General features: G+C 48.4%; 2 protein-coding genes across 5 annotated transcripts; both read left to right on the top strand.

Moving 5' to 3' along the window:
• The first annotated feature begins 5267 nt into the window (after nucleotides 1-5267).
• On the top strand, nucleotides 5268-22394 carry LOC125546426 (putative LRR receptor-like serine/threonine-protein kinase At1g67720). Of its 4 annotated transcripts, XM_087514475.1 has the most exons (17): nucleotides 5268-5423; nucleotides 5566-10813; nucleotides 10987-11056; nucleotides 13368-13485; nucleotides 15662-16217; nucleotides 18305-18946; nucleotides 19046-19117; nucleotides 19232-19300; nucleotides 19399-19470; nucleotides 19634-19702; nucleotides 19826-19983; nucleotides 20085-20338; nucleotides 20455-20581; nucleotides 20681-20740; nucleotides 20828-21011; nucleotides 21141-21276; nucleotides 21386-21936. In XM_087514475.1, the coding sequence occupies exons 2-17, from the start codon at nucleotides 5571-5573 to the stop codon at nucleotides 21752-21754; spliced, it is 8199 nt and encodes a 2732-aa protein (XP_087370601.1). In that variant the 5' UTR covers nucleotides 5268-5423; nucleotides 5566-5570; the 3' UTR covers nucleotides 21755-21936. The 4 variants fall into 4 exon arrangements, 3 of the variants coding, with proteins under 3 accessions (XP_087370601.1, XP_087370602.1, XP_048566648.2); XR_015599236.1 differs by lacking the exons at nucleotides 5268-5423; nucleotides 5566-10813; nucleotides 10987-11056; nucleotides 13368-13485 and adding exons at nucleotides 14527-15105; nucleotides 21950-22394 and having other exon boundaries at nucleotides 15665-16217; nucleotides 21386-21855; XM_087514476.1 differs by lacking the exons at nucleotides 5268-5423; nucleotides 5566-10813; nucleotides 10987-11056; nucleotides 13368-13485 and adding an exon at nucleotides 14526-15109 and having other exon boundaries at nucleotides 15636-16217.
• Nucleotides 22188-23415, top strand: LOC125549607 (GATA transcription factor 17). Its single transcript, XM_048712966.2, has 2 exons — nucleotides 22188-22570; nucleotides 22737-23415. Exons 1-2 carry the CDS (start codon nucleotides 22418-22420, stop codon nucleotides 23085-23087), a joined length of 504 nt encoding a protein of 167 aa, XP_048568923.1. The 5' UTR covers nucleotides 22188-22417; the 3' UTR covers nucleotides 23088-23415.
• Nucleotides 23416-24762: the final 1347 nt, after the last annotated feature.

The raw sequence follows: 24762 nt of genomic DNA, 5'->3' as shown, positions 1-24762 counted from the left end.
TCCAACATAGAAACAAAGCACATGGCAGTGATCTACTCAAGATGCTTGACAAAATATGAACACTGAGCTACGGCTAAATCACACAAGAACAGGTTCAAGCAAGCATGGCAAAATTGCAAAAGATATCAGCTTCACAGACTTGGTGAAAATACTAACTTGCCAGGAATTAACATCAGGAAGCAATGTTTAGAGCAAATAAACAACATGCTACAGGAACAGAACATAGCAATACAAGGCATGGCATGAATCTACTCAAAGCATATAGCAAAAGCCCCTTACTGACCATAAGCCAAAAAGGATCATAAGATATGATGGCACCCATGTAAACATAGCAAGTTTCGTAACAGATTCAGACTTAGCAGAAAAACTGGACATGGCAAAAACAGAGTTATGAAGGCGTGTTTGCGAGCTCGATGCACTCAACACAAGGCATTGCATGACAAACTAAGCATATTCCCAGCAAGAAGACATGATCAAAAAGCTAACCATGGCAAGGACAATCTCATAGCATGCATGGATCAACTACAACAACCTTGGCAAAATTGATTAACACGTAAACAATCTGCCAGGAACATTTTATAGCAAAAGTAGAGCAAGATTGAGTCATGCTAGGGTACTCCATAAATGTAAACAAGGACATGGATGGATAGAGAACAACCATATGCCCAAATCATCCTTACTAAACATACTCAAAAGAAGTATGGATCACTCTGTATCAACATGAACACATGGCATTAAAATAACAGCAGGGAAATGACTTAGTGAAATTCTAAGTCCCTGAAATCAGCAACATCACGAGAGCTACTTTGCATGCTTGTGCTAGCCATCACATTGATCACAAAAATACATGGCATACACCCCTGTAAAGATGGCATGGCATAGACCAAAACACATGTAGAGATCATGCCCATAGGAAGCACATAATAATCATGGCAAAAATGACAAATGCTCATAAACTGATAAGAATCAAGAACTAACATTTTATAGCACTCTTGCAACAGTCATTAGGGCATCAAGATGGACTCAAACAAGCATGGTGCAATGGAACAAAATAAAGAGGACATCCAGGTGAACAATTTGATATATCACACGCGCAAAACGGAGCTACGGATGATGAGTTATGGCATGATGAACAGGGCTAGAAAATATTAGGGACTTAGGAAAAAACGGGTCAACCCTAGGGTTTCGGATCCAGATCTGGGCGGCATGGATCCCGAGGTTCGCCGGAGCTCTTGCCGGAGTTGAAGAAGAGGACGGCGGCGCGGGCGCGGAGCTCGCCGGATCGAGGCCGGGGACGCGCGGATCCGGCGCGGTGGAGGTGCGGGGCGGTGCCGGCGTTACGGATATGGCCGGAGACGGGCAAGGGGCGGCGGAGCACCTGTGTCCAGCGAGGTGCGGTGGCTGGAGCACGGATCCTGGCGACGAGGAGCTCCACCACGAGGAACCTGCAGGGCGCGGCGTCGGCCATGGCCGCGGGTGAGAGGCGGAAGGCGAGGCGGGGAGGAAGAAGAGATGGTGGAGCATGACTTGGAGCTCACCGGCGGCGAGGCGTGAGGGCATGGCGGTGGTCGGCGGCGAGAACGACAGGCGGCGGCGCAAGGGTTCCGGCGGAGAAGGCGGTGGCGCTCGGGCGTGGACCTCGTGCATGCGGCGGTGGTTGGCGCGGGCTCCTGCGGGCTCCGCACGAGCCGAGCGGGCCGCGACGGCGGTTGGACGGTGCGCAGCCATGTGGCGGCCTATGAGTGGAGGGAAACGGTGGCTGATGCGTCCGGCTCCGCCCGGACGTGTTCGGCGGCGGCGGGGGAAGAAATTAGGGTTTCGGGACCCGGATTTTGGACGGGGAGGACAAATTTATAGGTAGAGGGAGCTAGGAGAGTCCAAATGGAGTGCGGTTTTCGGCCACGCGATCGTGATCGAACGACCGAGGGGATGGAGGGGGTTTGGATGGGTTTTGGGCCACTTTGGAAGGGTGTTGGGCTGCAACACACACAAGACCTTTACGGTTCCCCGGTTAACCGTTGGAGTATCAAACGGACTCCAAATGGCACGAAACTTGACAGGCAGTCTACCGGTGGTGTACCAAGGCCGCTTGGCAAATCTCGGTCCATTTCGAGAATGTTCAACACCCGCTCACGAAAAGAGGCAAAAGGAGGCGCTGGAGGACATAGGAGTGTCGGATCACAAAACGGACAGCGGGGAAAATGCTCGGATGCATGAGACGAACACGTATGCAAATGCGATGCACATGATGACATGATATGAAATGCATGACATGAACAAAATGCAAAACAAAGACAAAACCCAACCACGGGGGAATATCATAACTTAGAGCCGAAAATGGCAAGAGTTGGAATACAAATATGGTAAGTTACATCCGGGGTGTTACAAACAGGTTCACTAGAAGCATGCAAAGTCCTATCATTTTTCTTTTTCTTCCTCTTAGAAGGACTAGGTGCATCAATGTTATTTCTCTGAGAATCCTGCTCAAGTCTATTAGGATGGCCCTCAGGATACAAAGGTTCCCGAGTCATTTTACCACCTCTAGTCATAACTCTAACAACATTATCAGTATTCTTACTATTAAATTCATTGAGCAAATCATTCTGAGCTTTAAGAACTTGTTCTACTTGAGTGGTGACCATAGAAGCATGTTTACTAATAAGTTTAAGTTCACCTTTAACACTAGCCATATAATCACTCAAGTGTTCAATCATATAAGCATTGCGTTTCAGTTGTCTATCAAAATAAGCATTAAAATCTTCTTGCTTAACCATAAAGTTATCAAATTCATCCAAACATTGGCTAGCAAACTTAGCAGGAGGGATTTCAGCTTTATCATATCTATAGAGAGTTTACCTTTACTACCTATGTCGGGTTATCGAGACCGTGTGTTTCTTCAATAGGTGATGAAATAAGACCATGTATTTCTTCAACAGGAGGTAAATTCTTAACATCTTCAGCTTTTATACCTTTTTCTTTCATAGATTTCTTTGCCTCTTGCATATCTTCAGGACTGAGAAATAGAATACCCCTTTTCTTCGGAGTTGGCTTAGGAGTTGGTTCAGAAAGTGTCCAATTATTTTCATTAGTCAACATATTATTCAATAACAATTCAGCTTGATCAACAGTTCTTTCCCTGAAAACACAACCAGCACAACTATCCAGGTGGTCTCTGGAAGCATCGGTTAGTCCATTATAAAAGATATCAAGTATTTCATTTTTCTTGAGAGGATGATCAGGCAAAGCATTAAGTAATTGGAGAAGCCTCCCCCAAGCTTGTGGGAGACTCTCTTCTTCAATTTGCACAAAATTATATATTTTCCTTAAAGCAGCTTGTTTCTTATGAGCGGGGAAATATTTAGCAGAGAAGTAGTAAATCATAACCTGGGGACTACGCACACAACCAGGATCGAGAGAATTAAACCATATCTTAGCATCACCCTTTAATGAGAACGAAAATAATTTAAGGATATAATAGTATCGAGTTTTCTCATCACTAATGAATAGGGTAGCTATATCATTTAATTTAGTAAGATGTGCCACAACAGTTTCAGATTCATAGCCATAAAAAAGATTAGATTCGACCAAAGTAATTATATCAGGATCAACTGAGAAATCATAATCCTTATCAGTAATAAAGATAGGTGAAGTAGCATAAGCAGGATCATATTTCATTCTAGCATTCAGAGATTTTTCTTTAAGCTTAGCTAATAATTTCTTAAGATCAGATCTATCATTGCAAGCAAGAAAGTCTCTAGCAGTTTCTTCATCCATAACATAACCCCCAGGAACGACACGCAATTCATATCCAGGAGGAGAATCTTCATCATCACTTTCATCAATATTATCAGTTTCAATAATTTCATTCTCTCTAGCCCTAGCAAGTTGTTCATCAAGAAATTCACCTAGTGGCACACTAGTATCAAGCATAGAAGTAGTTTCATCATAAGCATCATGCAAAGCAGAAGTGGCATCATCAATAACATGCGACATATCAGAATTAATAGTAGAAGTAGGTTTAGGTGTCGCAAGCTTACTCAAAACAGAAGGTGAATCAAGTGCAGAGCTAGATGGTAGTTCCTTACCTCCCCTCGTGGTTGAGGAAAAAATCTTGGTTTTTTGATCATTCAAGTTCTTCATAATGATAAGCAGATATAAATCCCAAGTGGCTCAAAGAATAGAGCTATGCTCCCCGGCAACGGTGCCAGAAAATGGTCTTGATAACCCACAAGTATAGGGGATCACAACAGTTTTCGAGGGTAGAGTATTCAACCCAAATTAATTGATTCGACACGAGGGGAGTCAAAGAATATTCTTAAGTATTAGCAGCTGAGTTGTCAATTCAACCACACCTGGAAACTTAATATCTGCAGCAAAGTGTTTAGTAGCAAAGTAATATGATAGTAGTGGTAACAATAGCAAAAGTAATATTTTTTGGTTTTATAGTGATTGTAACAATAGCAACGGAAAAGTAAATAAGCGAAGAACAATATATGAAAAGCTCGTAGGCAATGGATCGGTGATGGAGAATTATGTCGGATGCGATTATTCATGCAACAGTTATAACATAGGGTGACACAGAACTAGCTCCAATTCATCAATGTAATGCAGGCATGTATTCTGAATATAGTCATACGTGCTTATGGAAAAGAACTTGCATGACATCTTTTGTCCTACCTTCCTTATGGAAAAGAACAATGCCAGGAAACAGTCGCCGTATACGCTTGCAATGGTGCATACACCGTGTGGGTGACAAAAACTTGATACTGCCGATATCGATATACACCGTTCCTTCATCCGTATCGGACAGATTATTGCCGAGTATGATACAACTGGAATCGATACACACCGTCCGTTCATCCGTCTCAGACAAACAAATTATTGTCGCATATGATACTACTGGAGTCAATACACACCGCCCTTTCATCGGTATCGGACAAATTACGTTGCATATCTGTTCCCAGCTGGAATCAATAAATGCTATACATAGCGTGTATCCTTAATTATATCGCGCCGCACACACGAATATCTCATTTCGGGATAATTCATTTACTACATTTCTTTCTTCACTTTAAATGAAAGAAAAAGGAAGAAATTCCATCACCAGGCAGGAATAGGGAGGCATCATGTTTTTGGTGTGATTGAACACCCCTTTTTAAAAATACAGGAGAAAGAAGGGGGCCAAATTGCAAAATGAAGCAGAGGCAGAGCCAGGGTGGGATTATTTACCAGTGGCCCCTTGTCCTAACAGGAATTCCCCAAACCCTCCAAGTATTGCTGTTGCTGTTCCTCCTCTCTATAGGCTCTGTGTTCCCATCCATTCTCCCCCGATTGATTCCCCATTCCAGCCAGCCAGCTGCCATCCACCCCCGCCCCCGCCCCCGCCTCCGGCGAGATCCCCGGCGGCCGAGATCTCCCCGACGGTAAGCCCTTTGCCTCTCCTCCCTCCCTCCCTCCCTCCTCGGAATGAAAGCACGGCGAAAAATCGCGCCTTTTTCTTTTGTACGGAACAAACCCCAGCGCGCCGTGCCCTAACCCCTGTCCGTCTTGCTTCTTTCCGCGCAGCCGCCATGGCCGCGCAGGCCCCCGAGGGCGAGGGGCCGGCCCCCGCCCGCCCATCGCGCATCCGCGTCATGCGCCCGGAGGTGGAGGAGGTCCTCAAGAGCCCCCGCCGCGCCCGCGCCAAGCTGCACAAGGAGGGCGGCGGCGAGCAGGAGGACGGCGCCGGCGCGCGCCCGCGGTACGACTGCGCGTTCCAGGACGAGGAGGGGCAGCAGGGGTTCGCGCCGCCCGACGTGGTGTGGTGCAAGGTGCGGAGCCACCCCTGGTGGCCGGCCCAGGTCTTCGACGCCGCCGACGCCTCCGAGCTCGCGCTCCGGCACGCCAGGCCGGGGGCGCCCCTCGTCGCCTACTTCTGGGACCGGACCTTCGCCTGGATGGACCCCTCCGCGCTGCGCCCCTTCCGCGCCCACTTCCCCCGCCTCGCCGCCCAGAGCACCGTCTCCAGCTACGTCGCCTCCGTCGACGCCGCGCTGCAGGAGGTCACCCGCCGCATCGAGGCCGGCCTCTCCTGCTCCTGCTCCCCGCCCGCCGTCGCCAGGAAGCAGCAGATTCACAACTCAGGGATCAGGGAAGGGGCCTACGGCGCCGTGGTGGACGAGGTGTACATGAGGGACACGTTCCGTGCCAAGCCGTTCGTCGACTACATTTCGGCGCTGGGGAGGAGCCCGCTGGCCGGTGCCGATCGTCTCGACCTTGCCACCGCCATGGCGCAGCTCAGGTCTTTCAACCGGTTGAGGTGTCCAATGGAGCTTCCTGAGTTTGTCATCTTCCAGGGGATTGAGGATGTTGCTGCTGCCGTTGCTCCTGAGGCTGATGCTGATGCTGATGTGGCAGCAACACAACAGACAAAGAGGAAGAGGACGGAGGAGAAGGGCGGCGGGGATGGCAATGCTCCGGCCAAGGAGAAGAGATCGAGGCACGGCGAGAGCTCATCGCGCAAGAAAGATGCTCCTGCAGAGGAACAAGAAGAGGCCATTGATGATGCTCCGACCAAGGAGGAGAAGAAATCAAGGAGGCGTGGCGAGAGCTCATCGCGTGAGAGAGATGCTGCTGCAAAGGAACCAGAAGTGGCCATTGATGTTGAGGACAGCCCTCCTATGCCCAGGGACAGAATCATGGACACCTCCGAAGATGCACCGGATAAGGGAGAAGCTCCTGCAAACAAAGATGCCGCCATGGTTGAGGACACCCCTCCTATGCCCAGTACCAAGCAAAGGAAGTCAAAGAGAGGTAGCAAGACTTCAGCTGATAAAAAGAAGAAAGACACCTCCAAAGACGCGGCAGGTAAGGGCGAGTCTCTGCCAGAGGCAGAGCCTGCCAAAGAAGATGATGTGAATGGGGACAGCTCTATGCCGAGTGTGGAGGCGACAGATGATACATTGAGCAAGCAAAGGAAGTCGAAGAGAGTTAGCAGGAGTGCAGCAGAGAGCAAGAAGAAAGACACCTCCAAAGACGCAGCCGATAAGGGCGAGCCTCTACCAGAGGCAGAGCCTGCAAAAGAAGATGATATGGATGAGGACAGCTCTATGCCCAGCAGCGGGGCGGCAGATGATACATTGAGCAAGGGAAAGAAGTCAAAAAGAGCTACTAGGAGTTCAAGAAAGACAAAGAAGAACGACACCTCCAAGGACGCAGATAAGACAGAGTCTGTAACTGAGCCTGCAAAGGAAGTGGCCGAGAACGAGGACAGCTCTATGCCCAGTGCAGAGGCGACAGATGACACAGTGAGCAAGGGAAGAAAGTCGAAGAAAAGTAAGGGTTCAGCAAAGACCAAGAAGAAAGATGCAGATAAGAATGAGTCTCTACCAGAGCCTGCAAAGGAAGTTGCCGAGGATGAGGACAGCTCTATGCCCAGTGCAGAGGCGATAGATGGTGCATTGAGCAAGGAAACGAATTCCAAGAGCAGTACAAGGTCGGCAAAGAAGAAGAAGAAAGACGCAGGTAAAAAAGAGTCTCTACCAGATCCTGCAAAGGAAGGTGCTGAGAATGAGGACAGCTCTATGCCCAGTGGAGGGGCGACAGATGGTGCGTTGAGCAAGGAAACAAATTCCAAGATTAGTACGAGGTCGGCAAAGAAGAAGAAGAAAGACGCAGATAAGAAAGAGTCTCTGCCAGAGCCTGCAAAGGAAAAGGCCACTGGTACTGACAGTTCAACGCTGAGTAGAGTGGTGGCAGATGATACACCGAGCAAGAAAAGGAAGTCCAGTAAGAAGAGTTCAGCCAGTAACAGGATCATAGACACCTCCATGGATGCTGTGGATGGCATGTTGAGTGAGAGAAAATCAGGGCGTAGGCTAAGGTCCAGCCACAAGATTGTAGAGGCTTTGGAGGTTATGAAATGGCCGAGGAAGAAGGATGCTGGTGAAACCACAAAGGTAAAAGATAAAGATGCTGCTTTGCCCAAGGAGAACAATCTAGGGCGTAGAGCGGGCTCTGCACGCCACAAGGATAAAACCACAATCACAAAGGATGGGAACGGACTTACAGTTTCTCCTCTCAAGAAAAGGTTGCACCTTGATGTACACTCAGCAACAGAGAATGCGCCCTTCGCAGTCTCAGAGCTTGGCAGGAAGAAGAAGACGCTTATTGAACTTCTGGCAGAGACAGCTACCCCTAACCCTTCAGCAGGTGGTAAGAGCAAGGCTCGAGCGGAGCGTCCCTTGCCTTCTTCAGTCCTGAAACCTGAGGCTACACCGAACACCAGAGGGAAGCGTTCTTTGCCTGCTTCTACTGAGACACCTGAGGATCCAGGCCGTGATAAGGATACAATTAAGACCAGAGAGAAGCGTTCTGTGGCCGCATCGACCGAGAAACCTGAGCGTGATACGAGAAGTACAGTGAAGGCTAGAAGAAAAAGTTCTTTGCCTTCTTCAGCCGAGGAACCTGAGGACCCAGACCGTGATAAAAATGATGCAATGAAGACTAGAGGGAAGCGTTCTTTGCCTGCATCAGCTGAGAAACCTCAGGATCCTGACCGCGGCACAAAGGGTACAGCGAAGACTAGGGGTAAACGCTCTCTGCCTGAATCAACTGAGGATCCTGACCGTGTTACAAAGGGTTCATCAAAGACTAAGGGGAAAGGTTCTCTGCCTGAATCAACTGAGGAACCAGAGGGTCCTGATGACCGTGATATGAAGGATTCAATGCACACCAGGAAACGAAAGAAGCTCGACACATTGGGGGATTTGTCTTCCCAGCCACAGCCTGTTTCTCCCAAGGGTTCCACGAAAGCTCGAGAAGTGAAGCGCAAAGCTGCTGGGCAGAAGTCACAGGCATCTCCTGTTGTCAAAGCCAATGGTGGCATATCAGGCGATACGTCTTCCAAGAGGTCCGCAAGGCGCAAAGCTGCTGAACCGAAGCCACAGGAAACCCCTGTTGTCAAAGCTAACGGTGAAGCTTCTCAGACGAGATCGCGTAGGGCCATAAACAGTGAAGTGACTGTTCCAGACAAGTCTCCACGCTCTGTTAAGCCGGATAAGGGCAAGAAAGGTGCCGTGGCAGAAGGCTCTCCGTCTTGTGGTGAAATGCTGTCACAGCTTTGTGTCGGAGCAAGTGATGCTGAGAAGATGGGGAAGATCGCCCCTACAAGCGCTAGCTTCTTGACTGATTTCCTGAAGAGCGCTCGTGCCTGTACTTCTGATGTGGAGGAGGCAGCCAACGCAGACTGCCGTGCTTCTAGTCCCCATGCTGACGAGGAGATACCTGAGAAGGCAGCAGCAGACAAAGTTTCTAGTCCCAATGCTGACGAAGAGATACCTGAGGAAGCAGCAGCAGACAAAATTTCTAGTCCTCATGCTGTCGAGGAGATACCTGAGAAGGCAACAGACAATGTTTCTAGTCCTCATGCTGACATGGAGGTGCCCGAGGAGGCAGCAGACAAAGTGTCTAGTCCTCATGCTGACGATGAGGTGATACCTGAGGAGGCAGCAGAGAAAGTTTCTAGTCCCAGTGCCGATGAGGCGATACCCGAGGAGGCAGCAGAGAAAGTTTCTAGTCCCAATGCTGATGAGGTGGTACCCGAGAAGGCAGCAGTTGAAGTTTCCAGTGCCCCTGCTGATGAGGCGATACCTGAGAAGGCAGCAGAGAGAGTTTCCAGTCCCAATGCTGATGAGGTGATACCTGAGGAGGCAGCAGACAAAGTTTCTAGTCCCCATGCTGATGAGGCGATACCTGAGGTGGCAGCAGATGAAGTTTCACTTGCCCCTGCCGACGAGGAGACACTTTTGAAGGTAAAAGAGGAAGTTTCTAGTCCCCTTGCTGACGAGCAGACACTTGAGACGGCAGCAACAGAGAAAGTTTCTAGTGCCCCTGCCGACGAGGAGACACTTGAGACGGCAGCAGCAGAGGAAGTTTCTAGTGCTCCTGCCGACGAGGAGACACCTGAGACGGCAGCAGCAGAGAAAGTTTCTAGTGCCCCTGCCGGCGAGGAGACACTTGAGAAGGTAAAAGAGGAAGTTTCTAGTCCGCATGCTGATGAGGTGATACCTGAGAAGACGGCAGAGAAAGTTTCTAGTCCCCATGCTGAGGAGGCGATACCTGAGAAGGCAGCAGATGAAGCTTCTAGTCCCCCTGCCGACGTGGAGACACCTGAGAAGGCAACAGAGAAAGTTTCTTGCCCCCCTGTCGACGAGGAGATAGCTGAGAAGCCAGCAGACAAAGTGTCTAGTCCTCATGCTGAAGCAGAGATGTCTGAGAAGGCAGCAAAGAGCTCCCCTGCTCCATCAGAGCCGCCGGTGGTGGCTGATAATATGAAGGACGATTACTGGTCTGACATTCTCATAGACGTGGAGGAACCGCTGTCTAGTCTGGCAAAGAAGAAGGACAAGGGCAAGATGAGATCAAGCAAGAAGCAGCGGCGTGACGACGAGATGAAGCAAGATGAGAGCCAGCAAGACAAGGCAGAGGCAGAGAATGGGAAGGCGAACGGGGGTGGCGGCCAGGCAAGCGCGGCCGAGGAGGACGCGTCGCTGATGGGGCTGGTGCTGCACTTCAGCAAGCCAGGTGCGGTGCCCTCGCGTGGCGACCTCATCGAGATCTTCAGCCAGTACGGGCCCGTGAGCGAGGCGAAGACGGAGACGGACCAGCACTCCAGCTCGGCCCAGGTGGTGTTCAGGCGGCGCGCGGACGCGGAGGCGGCGTTCGGCGGCGCGGGCAAGATGGCGGCCCTCAGGCCCAGCCTCGACAGCTTCCGGCTCACCGACTTCCCGTCCGCTGCCGCCGCGTTCCGGGGCGACGACGGGCCGAAGCAGGGGTGAACAGGGCTGCTGGAGGTGGAGGAGAGAGGTAATTGGATATGATGATTTATTTATTGCTGCTGCTGCTGCTGCAGTGTAATGATGATGCTTCCGTTCCCTGTGTTTGTTGCATTGAGCTGCATGTGCTGATGCTGTGTTGCTGTGTTGTTGGTTTCAGGTGAAGGAGGAGTGGAGGAGGTGTTTGTTATTTAGGTGGTGGTAGCTTTGTGGTTGTGTTAAAAGGAGGAGTAAGAAAGCAAGCATTGTGGCTTTGTGGTGTCTTTTTGGAGGATGCTGAGAGGTGTTTGTTATTAAGTAGTAGTATAAGATGTAAAAAGACTATGGCATGGTTGCATGTGAGGATTGGATGCATGTGAGGATGTAAAAACCTGGTGACTTTGTTGGTACCCTACCTGAAAGTCTGTCTGTCTTGTGTTGTGTGTCTGGTTGAATTGTGTGGTGAATGAGAGTGCTCTTGGTTGGGGGTCACTAGTTGTTATTGTTGTTGTTGTGGTTATGTTTGTAGCAGCAGAGGAGTAATAGCAGAGGAGAGGAGCATTGATGCATCTATGTGCTGGTTAGCTAGCTTTTACTATATGATATGATGAGCTGGAGTATCTTAGTTGGCATGACTAGTAATAATTAACTGGTAACTGATAGTGTGATACCCACCAGGCAGGCAGGCATGCTTTAGGCAGGCTTGGTAGATTTGTCAAGTCTTGTGCTGCAGTGGGATGCATATGCAGTGACTTGCATGGGCATGGGCTGATAAAGCAGCAAAGGCAAGCAGTAGATGCCAACTTTTGATATGCATGCATGCATTCTTTGCTTGTTTATATTCTTTTAAACTGAACATGCTCATCTATCTATCTATCTTTCTGCTTTAGTATGTATGTATGCATTGTATTTTTTTTTCCTTTGGAAAAGTAAAGGTAATGTGAAAGGAAGAGAGAACAAGAAAGGGAGGAAGACAGATGCTTCAGTCAGTTTCAGACCAGCTTAATTTGAGTGACAATCACCTTACCTGGCTGGCTGGCTGGCTGGCATGATGGCTCATGGATCCCTCAGCTGCAGCTGGAGCTCAGTCTGATCTCATCTGATGGAGATGGGAGATGGGAGATGGATGCTCCAGCTTCAGCATGAAGAAAAGAGGTTTGGTCCATCTTTCTTTTCATGATGCATGCATGCAGCTGGAGCCTAATCTGATTTCATCTCATATCATACATGGATGGATGGATGCTCCAGCTCAAGTGTGGAAACATTGCATTTTTCGCCAGCTTAGTGGCTAAGAGAGAGTGCAGTTAGTTACAGAGCAGCAGTAATAGTTGCTGGATGCAGTGACTTGCATGGGCATGGGCATGTGAAGAAAAATGAGTAGCAGTAGATGCATGCCAACTTTGCATGCATTGTTTATATTCTTTTTTTGCGGGAATTTATATATATTCTTAATAACATGTTCCTTCATTCTCTCTGCTTTACTTACTAGTGTAGTATGAATGCAATGCATGCATGGTTATTTTCCAAGGGACCCATTGGAAAGGGAATGGAAAAGAAAGGGAAAGGGAAAGGAGAAGGAAAAACAAAGGAAGAAGAATGCATGAAAAGTTGACTGATGGGTTGGCTTAATTTGACCGACTGACAATAATCTGGCTTGTTGGCAGGCCTGGCATGATGGTTGATCATGGGTCCCTCAGCTGGAGCTGGAGTGATCTTGTTTAATCTCATCTCATCTCATCTCTGTGATGGAGCATGAAGAAAAGCTTAATGATCTTTTCATGATGCATGCATGCAGCTGGATCTTTAATCTCATCATATCTCATGGACATGGATGGATGCTCCCTAGTGTTGACGCGTGAAAAGCTTGCTTACTCTTTCCTTGCTTGCTTGCCAGATCTCATGTTAATGTGATGGATATGTACACACATGGACCCAAGCACCTCCTGTAGCATATCCCTTAAGAGCAGCTCCAACACAAACTGACGGCGCTTTTGTTTGCTTTTTGTCCGTTTAGGTCGGCCGACCGCTTGGTGTCCGCCATGTTTATCATTTGGATCGGCAGTGCCGACCCATATTTGCCGGCGTGGCTGGCTGGTCGTCCTTTTTCAACAAATATATAGCTTCACAACCAAATAAAGTATAGTTTCACAACCAAATAAACCTGTATTTGAGGAGGAAAAAAAAACAAGAGTTTTAGGGAGTTAAACACTAGCTAGCAGATTACCTAAAACCAACTTTGCTTGAAAAAAAAATTTAGTCTCACTCCCTACAAACCATCCCAAGATGACTATATTTGGTCCAACGCGTGACCCTAGAGTAAAAGTAGGGAGGCAGCCGTGCCGCCCCGCTCATCGGGGGAATGGAATCCCACACCGCCCCACTGCTCCGGTGACCCTCGCCGCCGACAACGAAGAATTTCATGAATCACGGGCTGAGCCATGGCCGGAATCACGGGCATTCTTCGCCTCGCGCCGTTGTGAGCTACCCACCCGGCTGCCCTTGCCCAAACCCCCTTGTGCCCCGTGGAACAACAAGGGCAACTGTCGGAGCTAAATCCGGCAAATCATCTGATAGGGTATCCTAACTTTGCGACTTGGCACGATGGTAACAGGAGGCAAGGTTTGCCCAGGTTTGGGCTCTCACGGAGGAGATAATACCCTACGTTATGCTTGTGTATATTGCATTGGACCGTGTACAAAGTTTAGGATACGATGAGCCTGACCTCGGCTTATATAGCACACCGGGGGTCCTAGGGTTACAAAACTAGGTCGACTACGTTGGTGGAGGTGAAATCCTTCACGTCTCCGGTATCTTTGGAGTGTACTCCCAAGTCTTCCGGAATCTTCATGTACACCACCATGGTCCGCCCAAAGTGTCCTAGGACGGAACCGACATCCTTAGCCCGATCCACTAGGGCGGGAACCGTTAGGGTGAGAGTCCCCCGCCCTAGATAGGGCATTGTCAATAGTTGTTGGCCTCTGGGGCGTGGCTAGCTGGCCGTATCGTGCAGATAACGCGATGGGCTCTTAGGTCCGTCTCCCAGTCTCCCTCTCATGCTTTCACAGCCAGTGGCGGAGACAGGGGGGACCAGCAGGGGCCATAAGATTACTGATTTGCTGCTAATTACTAGATGAATAATGTACATTTTATACAAAAATACATGTATTAGTATTGTTTGGCCCCTGTTATTAAAACTTTGAGTCATTTGGACCCCCCGATCCTTAATTCCTGGCTCCGCCACTGTTCACAGCAGCAGCTCCGAGGAGAGTGGTCGACGTTTGATATTTTGGCGGGGTGGTGGCAAACGAGGAGGAGAAGATGACTGTGATGGCCATCCTTGTCGGCGCATCGTAGGTGGTCGCGTGAACCAAATGTATACTTTAGGGAAGTAAGTTTTAGAGGGTTCACAAGATGTGGAAAAATGATTTCCCTAAAAAATAATTTGTAGAGTGGGAACAGAACAATATTAAATTGTGCTAGAAATGCTATTGTTGGCTAAGAGAGTGGCATTACCATTTGCTTAATTGGTGCATGCACAGGTAGTATGGTGGTGTAAAAAGGAAGGTGAGATGAATGGATGGAGAGAGCAACAAAACAAAAGGAAGGAAGGACGTTAAGGAAAAAGGCAGCGAGAGAGCGATTCCATGACAACTTTACAGACAGAGCGAGTGTTGCACATCTCTTCTCTCCTCTTGCTCTCTTCACACTGCTTAGCTTAGCTTAGGTTCATTCAGTGAGTGAGTGGTGGTGGTGTGCTTTACTACTTTGCTTTGTTGCTTCGCTTAGCTTTGCTTAACTCCTCCCTCCCTCTTCACACAGCTCTGCTCTGCTTTGAGCTTTCTTCCTCCCTCCCTTCACTTTCCCCATCTCCTCTGTCTGTCTGTCTGTCTGTTTTACTAGCTACTACTCGAGTGGAGTGGAGTGCCATAATCAATCAATCAATCGATCAGTGAGTCACCCAGATAGATAGATTGATTGGAAGAGGAGGCCATCATCATCTCCGGGCAGGCTGCCGATCCACCATAGAATAGGCACATGCTTACTTAGCAACCAAGTAAGTATACTACTAGCAAGAAACACCGACCGACGGCCGGCCGGCGACAACTGGACTGCTCTCCCTTCCTTGGAGCAGCCGGCCAGCTTCCTTCCACAATGGCCGCGGAGACTCCTCCAACGCAACACCGCTCCTCTTGCTCTTCTTCATCTTGCTACCTGCACCGGCGGCTTCCTCTTCTTCATCTTGCTCTGCTGCACATCTTGTTCTTCTTCTTGTGCTCCTCCTTCCCCGCCGTCTCACGAGCTCAGATGCCTGGTTAGTATCTTCTTCTTCTTCTTCTTCTCTGCTAATTCATCCGTCAGTTACCATCGGACTACTCGGCAGCTTCTATCTATCTGTATTTACATATTTACACAACAGCTTCACGCACATGTACTATATCAGTTAGCTAGCACCTCAGATGTACTGCATGATGGGTGATGTGCAATTCATTGGTGTTGAGTACTACTGCACGTACATCTTCATGTGAGATTTATTTAATCACAGTATGCCAATTCATCAGTAACACCAACCACTGATGTACTCCCTTCGTTCGTTCGGAAATACTTGTCCTAGAAAATCGGCAGCTTCTATATACAATCATTTTTAAGACAAGTATTTCCGAACGGAGGGAGTACATTTCACTACTACTGTCTAGTCTAGTGCGGAATACTACCAGTTCAATTTGCATCAGTAACACCAACTAATTCATCCGTCCATGACATGATTTCAATCAATCACTCACTCATCCTCCTAGATCCATCAGTGTAACTAATTCTTAATCTGTTGATGTTCATTAACTCAAGTTGCCTCCCATTGCTATTTGCTGCTGCAGGCTTCCTCAGCATCGACTGCGGCGGCGCCGCCAACTACACCGACTCCCGGGGCCTGCGCTGGACCTCCGACGCCGCCCTCATCGCCACCGGCACCCCCATCAACACCACCTCCACCTCCACCTCCACCTCCCCCCAAGAACAGGAGACGCAGTACACCACCCTGCGCGCCTTCCCGTCCGACGGCGCCAAGCACTGCTACGCGCTGCCCGTCGCCACCCGCGCGCGCTACCTGCTGCGGGCCACCTTCCTCTACGCCGGCTTCGACGGCGACGACGCCTTCCCGGAGTTCGACCTCTACCTCGGCGCCACCCGCTGGTCCCCCATCGTCGTCTACGACGGCGCACGCCTCGTCACAAGGGAAGCCGTCGTCTTGGCCCAGTCTGCAAGCATCTCCGTCTGCCTCTCCAACGCCACCACGGGGCGGCCGTTTATATCCACCCTAGAGCTCCGGCCGCTCAACGGGTCGCTGTACCGCACCGACGCCGAGGCCCGCGCCTTCCTCGCCCTCGCCGCCCGCATCAACTTCGGCGCACCCTCGCCAGATCCGGTCAGGTACTCTACTACTCTGCCGCTTCTTTCTTTTCCCCACTTTCTTCTTCTTCTGTTGATTTGAACATGTATATAATCAAGAGTTAATTACACCTGGGGTACATAAACTTTCGCGGTGGTAACGGATTCATACACAAACAAAAAAACCTATAATCAACTTTCCAGTGTTGCTATATTCGTCCTACAAATCACTGGATTCGTAGAGTTTGCCTACATGCCAAATGGTGATTTTTTTTCCTTTTACATAAGTAAATTGTGGTCAACCAATTTAACCCAAATTTTGTCAACTCCAGCAAAGTAGTGTCTTTTTTTTTCTCTTTCCTCCTTAAGATTTGGAATGCCTAGGCCACCAGAATCCTTCATCTTACAAACCATGCCCCAATTGGTAAAGTCATACCATCAACATTCCCCCAAAAAAACACAAAAAATGAGACATCTATGGCATGATTTTTCCAACCAGGGAGTTTCATAACAGAGGGCAAGTACCAAGGGATTTTGACAAACTGCTAGCCTGAAAAGGAACCCATTTTCCTCCAAAACATGACATTTCTCATCTCTTCCTCGGAGAAAAAGTTTCCATAAAGAATTCTTCTCTGGATCAGAGAGCAGACCAGAGCAGAGTTTTTTCAAAAATAGATCGAACCAACAAGGTGGATGTTGGTCTTAGTTTCATATAAGAAAACAACCTCACCATTTTCCCTTTAACCACTGTCACAAAACATAATTTATGTCAAGAAACCGGTAAGGTTTCAAACTTTTCCTTGTTAAAACCCGACCAAGGTAAGGTTCTACCATCAGAATCTGTTTTCCAAATCCTCTTAACACTCCAAAAAAAAGGCATATCATGTAGGGATTTGATTTCTATGTTTTTTTTTTAGAAAAGGAGGATGACCCCCGGCCTCTTTTTCTAAAAAAAAGCCCCTTGTTTATAATTATAGTATTACAATAACCATCTGGGCTGGGATTCATCCTTAACAGAAACATCAATATTGCCAGGCAGGGAAGTATCAGGGTGTTCATTACCAAAAGCAGCGCCATCTAGTTCACGTGCACCAAAATACCTTTTATTTTTCATTTTTTATGTTTCAAAGAATATAATTTTCTTTTTCTTGTTGTTTCGGTCATAATCAAGTACAGTTCTTAGAGTACACACGTCATACCAAATGGTGATCTTTTTTACTCCCTCTGTTCACTTTTATAAGACCTTGAAGACATTTCAGACAACAAAACAGTCCATTTTGAGTTATCTGAAATGACTTACAAAAGTGAACGGAGGGAGTACTCAAATTGTGGTCCACCAATTTAATCCAAATTTTGTCACCTCCAGCAAAGCATCATTTTTTGTTCTTGGAAAGCATCAAGCTAAGATTAATATCCTCCTTAAGATTTGGAATGCCTAGGCCACCAAAAACTTTTTCTTACAGGTTATCATCAACATCTCCCCCACACAGAAGTATGAGACATCTGTGTGTTAAATGGCATGAATTGCAACAGACGGGAATTTTATTACAGAGAACAAGTAAGAAGGAATTCGAAAAAGGGATAACCTGAAGAAGAAGAACTAATTTTCCCCCACAAGATAGCATTTCTGATCTAGCATAGTCGGCTCTGCTAGACCACATCAGAGTTTTTCCAAAACGATTGTACTGTTCTAGCATAGTCGGCTCTGCTAGAAAATGGGTTGTAAAAAACCAGGAGAAATGTTCTCCTTCCTTGTTTCTTGAAAGCCCACCAAGTCAACCTTGTATGCAGACAAACAATCACATCTACCAGTTTCTCCAGAATCCAAACAAAGAGACCTATCATGGAGGAACATTATTTCCATGTAACAAGTCACAGGACGTTCTATTTCTAATTATAGTTGCCCGGTTACCATCAGGCTATGAGTTGAGGCATGGCAATATCAGGGTTTTCATTACCAAAATAAACTCCATGAGCCGATTCATGTACAACAAAATCTCTTTCTTCTTCTTTTCTGTTTCAAAGAATAGATTTTCTTTCTTCTAGCTCCTGTTGTTTTGATCATAATTAAGTCCAGTTCTTCTTAAAAACTACTGATTTGTTGATCATGGTTAATTCGATGAATGCAGGTATCCTGATGATCCATATGACCGGATATGGGAGTCGGACATGGTACGGCGGGCCAACTACCTGGTCGATGCAGCGCCCGGCACCGTCAACGTATCCACCGACAAGCCGGTGTTCGTCGCCACGAGCGAGAGGCCGCCGGAGAAGGTGATGCAAACCGCCGTCGTAGGCACCCTCGGCGAGCTCACCTATCGGCTCAACCTCAACGGCTTTCCGGGGGATGGCTGGGCCTTCTCCTACTTCGCTGAGATTGAGGAGTCCGTTGTTCCTGAGACGCGCAAGTTCAAGCTCTTCATCCCTGGCCTGCCCGACGTTAGCAAGGCCACCGTTGACGTCGGTGAGAATGCCCCTGGGAAGTTACGGCTCTACCAGCCAGGCTACTATAACGTGTCACTACCCTTCGTGCTATCATTCGCGTTCAGAAAGACTAACGACTCATCCAGGGGGCCAATTCTCAACGCATTTGAGATCTACAAGTATGTCGAGATCGAGCCCGGGTCCCCAGACGCTCTGGCCATGGCAAGCCTCGCGTCGCGGTACGCGTCCTTCGGTGATTGGGCCAACGAAGGCGGCGATCCCTGCTGGCCCTCGCCATGGTCCTGGGTCAGATGCTCCTCAGAACCACAACTAAGAGTGGTTTCAATGTATGTAATCCATTCACTTAGCTCTCTATTTTATTGTTTCCTGATCTTGTGCTAAATATAGCATCTATCTGCATTTTAACAACCTTTAGTTGTCAACAGAAATCTGTCAGGGAAGAACTTGACAGGGAGCATACCTCCGGAACTAGTGGCTTTGTCATTCTTAGCAGAAATGTAATAATTTTCATCATTGCCTTTCTGCTCACAGAATGTTCTTCTGATTAAACCATAAATTATCACCTTTATTCCTTCCATCCATTTCCTGATCGATCATGAATTTCTCTGCAGCCGACTTGATGATAACATGCTGACGGGTCCGATTCCAGACCTTTCTGCCTCTTCGAACCTCTCAATCATGTGAGTCACCTGCCTCATTTCAGATTTTTCACCTCCCACTACCACTGATTTCTCATGAGTGGATGCTTAACTAATTTTCTCACTGAATAAAAATGCAGTCACTTTGAGAACAACCAGCTTACTGGCAGTGTGCCTTCATATTTGAGCAGCTTGCCCAAGCTCACTGAGCTGTGAGTCTTTCATCAAACCCTTGCTTAATTACTGTCCAATTGACTGCAGTTTGCCTGCTATATTAACACCTAGTCAGTTGTAGTACTAAAGATTTGGTCATAACAAAGAGAATAGCAGGCCTTTGAGAACTGACTGTCGACTATTATTCTACATGTAATGCAGCTATCTTCAGAATAACAAGCTGTCTGGTTATATCCCCAAGGCTCTGAAAAGCAGAGGCATTGTTTTCAAGTTGGTATTCTTTGCTTCATACACTACATTAATGAGCATATTATTTCAGCAACAGTTATTTAAAATAGCTTGCTATCAGCGAGTACTAATATTTTTAAGCTTTCCTCGCTGTAAAATTTTCAGCTATGCTGGCAATATGGACCTGAAGGCAGGGAATCAAGAGAAGCACCACCTGATAATCATCATATCTGCGCTGCTTGGAGTATCCTTGCTGCTTGCAGTTTCCCTCTGTTGCTACGTGCTGACACGCAAAGCCAACAAGAAAAACTCACCACCAGAAGGTCGCCTCCTCACATCTTGTTGTATTTTTATTGGAGTGTTTCCTTCTGTGTGCGTGTGAGTGTTCTCAACTCTTCTATAACCTTCATTCATTCTGGTTCAGATGACCTTACCAAGGCGCCCCCGCCCGCGCACAAGCTGCAGAAGTCAGACGCGCCGTCGTGCGAAATCGCCACCGAGACCTGCCATCCCTTCAGATTATGCGACCTCGAAGAGGCGACCAAGAATTTTGAGAACAGGATTGGCTCTGGAGGTTTCGGGATAGTGTACTATGGGAAGCTGCCGGACGGAAGGGAGATCGCGGTGAAGGTGCCGACGAACGACTCGTACCAGGGGAAAAAGCAGTTCACGAACGAGGTAGGTTGTGTTAATTTGTTTGCCAGCAGAATGCTATTGTATTGTAGCCTTGGATGTATGAGGTACGTGCTCAGTAATTCTCGACATGTGTTGCTGCTGTTAATTTGTTCATTCAGGTATCCTTGCTGTCGAGGATACACCACAGGAACCTGGTGGCGTTTCTGGGGTACTGCCATGAAGACGGGAGGAACATCCTGGTCTACGAGTTCATGATGAACGGGACTCTGAAAGAGCATCTTCATGGTAATTTTACTTCTACTCCTGCATGTAGTGGATCGCATATAAACAAAGTGATTTAGAAAAAATAAATCAGACAGCATCAAACCATGTGTTTGTTTGCAGGGCGTGACAAGCACATAAGCTGGATTCAGCGACTTGAGATTGCAGAGGATTCAGCAAAAGGTTAGTATTCAGTAAATTCAGACATAGGCATATGCTCAGATGGTAGTAGTACATTTCTGAACCTGTAGAAACTGAATTTGGATGCAGGGATCGAGTACCTGCACAGCGGATGCACGCCGTCGATCATCCACCGGGACATCAAGACGAGCAACATCCTGCTGGACAAGCAGATGCGGGCCAAGGTGTCGGACTTTGGGCTGTCGAAGCTGGTCGCGGAGGAGTCCCACGCGTCCACCAACGTCCGCGGCACGCTGGGCTACCTGGATCCACAGTCAGTACTCACTTCTCATCAGCCATTTTTACTCTCAGGCCAACTGAACCCAAAACTGTAGACTGCAGTCTCAGCTTGCAAATGGCAAGGTTTCAGACAGTAACGCATGCATGTGTGTGGAAAATGCAGGTACTACATCTCTCAGCAGCTGACGGAGAAGAGCGACGTGTACAGCTTCGGGATCATCCTGCTGGAGCTCATCTCGGGGCGGCCGCCCATCTCCGCCATGACCTTCGGCGACCACTTCCGCAACATCGGGCCATGGGTCGGTCATCATTTTCTTGAGTCATTCATCCAGTGGAATAAACGTGTCATATATGTGCTGCTACTGACATATTGAAAACAACAAAACAAAACAAAACAAAATGTGGCAGGCCAAGTTCTACTACGAGAGCGGTGACATCGAGGCGGTGGTGGACCCGGCCATCTCCGGGGAGTACCGGGACGTGCACTCGGTGTGGAAGGTGGCGGAGACGGCTGTGCGGTGCATCGACGCGGATGCGAGGAGGCGCCCCTGCATGGCGGAGGTGGTGAAGGAGGTGCAGGAGGCGATGGCGCTGGAGCGGCCACCCAGCGAGGCGTCGGCGTTGGCGTTGGAGCGGAGGGCGTCGTTCCCGTTCTCGCCGGCGGGGGCGCGGTCGGGGACGGTGCGGTCCCACGACATGATCATGGACAACCTGATGCGCGAGGACGACGAGTCGTCTTCATTCCCCAACACCCTCCGCCACCCCGAGCTGCGCTGATCCGTCCCTATGGCGTTTCAAAACTGAAACTCAAATTTATTATGTCTCGCCGGGATCGAGTTTTTGATTGATTGATGATGATTCGGGGCTGTATAAACCAAGTAAGTGATGTAGGAGTAGCACTTGGGTATTTATTTTATTATTCTAGACACACACACACAAAGAAAGATTGATTTGGTCCTTTTTTTGGTTTAGAAGGAAAAGGTGTTGATTTTGTATTGGCACGGCACCGGGAGCAGTACAGAAAAAGATTGGGTTTTTTTTCTGGTGGGCCGAACCCGTGCAGCAACAGAAAGCGTTGAATCGGGTGGGCTTTGGATGGGCCGAGCGGGGGGCAGCTTGGTAAATTCACAGTTCGGGCAGTAGGGGGTCGCGATTAGGGTTCCCACGCCCCGCCGCCGCCGCCGCTAAAAAAACAGACGCCTTTCTTTGGCAGCTAAGCTAAACCCTCACCCACAGCCGCAGCAGAGCAGAGGGATAAACCCAAACCCCTCCCTCCATTCGAACCCAAACCAAACCCGAGCCGCCGCCCGCGGAATCGAATCTTCGCCCCCTCCCGCCTTCCTCCTTCCCTTCCCTTCCCTTCCCTTCCCCGCGCGATCAATCAAGCGGGCGATCGGGGAGCAGCGGCGATCAGGAATCGATCCCTCCTCCTCATACAAGATGTCGCCGGCGGAGATGGAGTCCCACAAGATGGTTGAGGTGGAGGCGGCGGCGGATCCTGAGGAGCGCACCGCCTCCGGTGACCCCAAGGCCTGCGACGACTGCAACACCACCAAGACGCCGCTCTGGCGCGGCGGACCCAACGGACCAAAGGTACGCTCTTTTTTACTTCTTGTTTTCTTTTCCCCTTCCGCTGTCCGCTTCGATCTGCTCTGTTCCGGTCGATCCTTGTTACGATCAATGGTTGAATGCCTCATCTTATCCGACCCGATCCATCTGATCAACTGATTTGAATTGATTTGATTTCATTTGATCGCAGTCGCTGTGCAACGCGTGCGGGATCCGGTACCGCAAGAGGCGGCGGGTGGCCATGGGGCTCGACCCGGAGGCCAAGAGGAAGCCCAAGAGGGACGACGCCATCCTATCCAAGGCGGAGGCTTCTAGTACCAAGGAGGAGGAGGAGGAGGACAACAAGGCCAGCACCAACAAGATCAAGACCAAGACGACTACTCACACCGTGGAGCTCCACATGGTGGGGTTCGCCAAGGACGCGGTGCTCAAGCAACGGCGCAGGATGCGGATGCGGCGGAGGAAGCCGTCGTGCCTGGGCGAGGAGGAGCGGGCCGCCATCCTCCTCATGTCCCTCTCCTCAGGCGTAATATACGCCTGATCCATCTCCTTGCATCGGTCCCAGTTGGAACAAGATGAACATGAAGAGGTGTTGTTGGCATCCATCAAATCAAATCAAATCAAATAATCATCTATGCTATGCTGTATGATGATCTAGTCCTAGATCAGCAGCCTACCTACCTAGCTGTGTGTGTGTTGGTTGCTGCTGCTTACCGTTGCTTCTTTCGTTGCTAGCTAGCTAGTGAGTACTTTGATCCCCTGTGCTGTTAATGCCTGTTTGTCCGTCTGTTTGTTTGTTCCAAGTATGTACTGTCTGACTTAATCTGCAATGCAATGCAATGCAAAGTGACAAGAACAAGTCAAGTCAAGAGCTCCCTGTGCTGTGCTGTGCACCTTTTGTCATGTTAATCCTGTCTAGTGTTGCTGTCATTCTTACTTTCCTGAAGCAGCAGGGAGCAGAGTAGGGGTGAAGTAGTAGAGTGGGGCAGGGGATGATGCAAGAGGTGATGGATGATCACATTTCATGTCTGCAGCATCCATTGCATTCCATGGTACACCACTGCGGCATAAGTTAGTTAGTTAGTTATTTCCCAAGTTGGAAAGAAAGAAAGAAAGAAAGAAAGAAAGGGAAGTCAGCCATCGATGCTTCTGCTGCTGTTTACTCTTTTATTTTTTACTTGCACCAGCAAGGAAGCAAAGGAAGGACCAGCAGGCAGCAGGATCTATCTAGCTAGAAATGCTGGAGAGAGAGAGAGATTGCAGAGTGCAGCAAGCAAAAGTGGACAAGAATGTTTCTTCTTGGGGACGGGAGCTTGCTTGCTTGCTCATCCCCCTCCCTGCATCCATTTCCATTCCATACATACATCAAGGAGAGCCTGGCTTTTGTCCCAGCAGCAACACCAACAAGCCCTCCCCTCTTGTTTATTTGTGCACTGTTCCTGTTGCATCCATGCAGATTCTGTGCCTGCCTGCCTTCCTCCTCATCTCCCTGCTGGACTGCTGTCTGTGAACCCACTTAACTTTTCTTTTTTTTTTGCCAATGAACCCACTTATACTGTTACCACTATGCAATAAGAGATTTACATAACTCAACTAGTAGTATGATATAAGTACCTAATGTACACATCAGTGCTGTCTCTGAACCCCTCTTTCTTTCTTTCTTTCTTTCTTTCTTTCTTCTACAACAAAGTATGCTGCAGTCAGCGTGTATACATACATTTGTAGAGACCAATGTCATGTCATGCCATTGATAATTAAAAACATTACAGCTTTATATTATTTTCTTAAAAAGCTGGTCGTCGTGTGCAAGAATCTAGACAGGGCCAGCGGTTTCAGGCATTACCTCTCCTTTTTGTTTTGTTTTTGAGGAGGAGTTCAGACTTCAGACAGTATAATTTCTTCCTAGAGAAAAAAAGGTCTGTGGACTTGTTAAGCTAAACTAATCCAGCTGGCAGCTATACTATACTACTGCATCTGGACCACTTGTTGTGCAATAATAAATTAAGAAAATGAAAACCCTGACGACCAGTAGCATACATGCCTCTGGATTTGCGGCGTGTCCACCTAAAGCTTTCACTCACTGACTGACTGCTACTCCTTCCGTCCGGATTCATTACACCCCTTTTATTTTGAGATAAAGTTTGACCATGAATTTAACTAATAAACTACAAACTATATGTCTCAAAAATTATGTTATAGAAACCTCTTTCAAATAC

Source organism: Triticum urartu, chromosome 3A, assembly GCF_056163025.1.
Source record: "Triticum urartu cultivar PI428250 chromosome 3A, HENAU_Tu73, whole genome shotgun sequence".
Classification (NCBI taxonomy): domain Eukaryota; kingdom Viridiplantae; phylum Streptophyta; class Magnoliopsida; order Poales; family Poaceae; genus Triticum; species Triticum urartu.
This window is presented reverse-complemented; position numbering and strand designations above follow the sequence as displayed.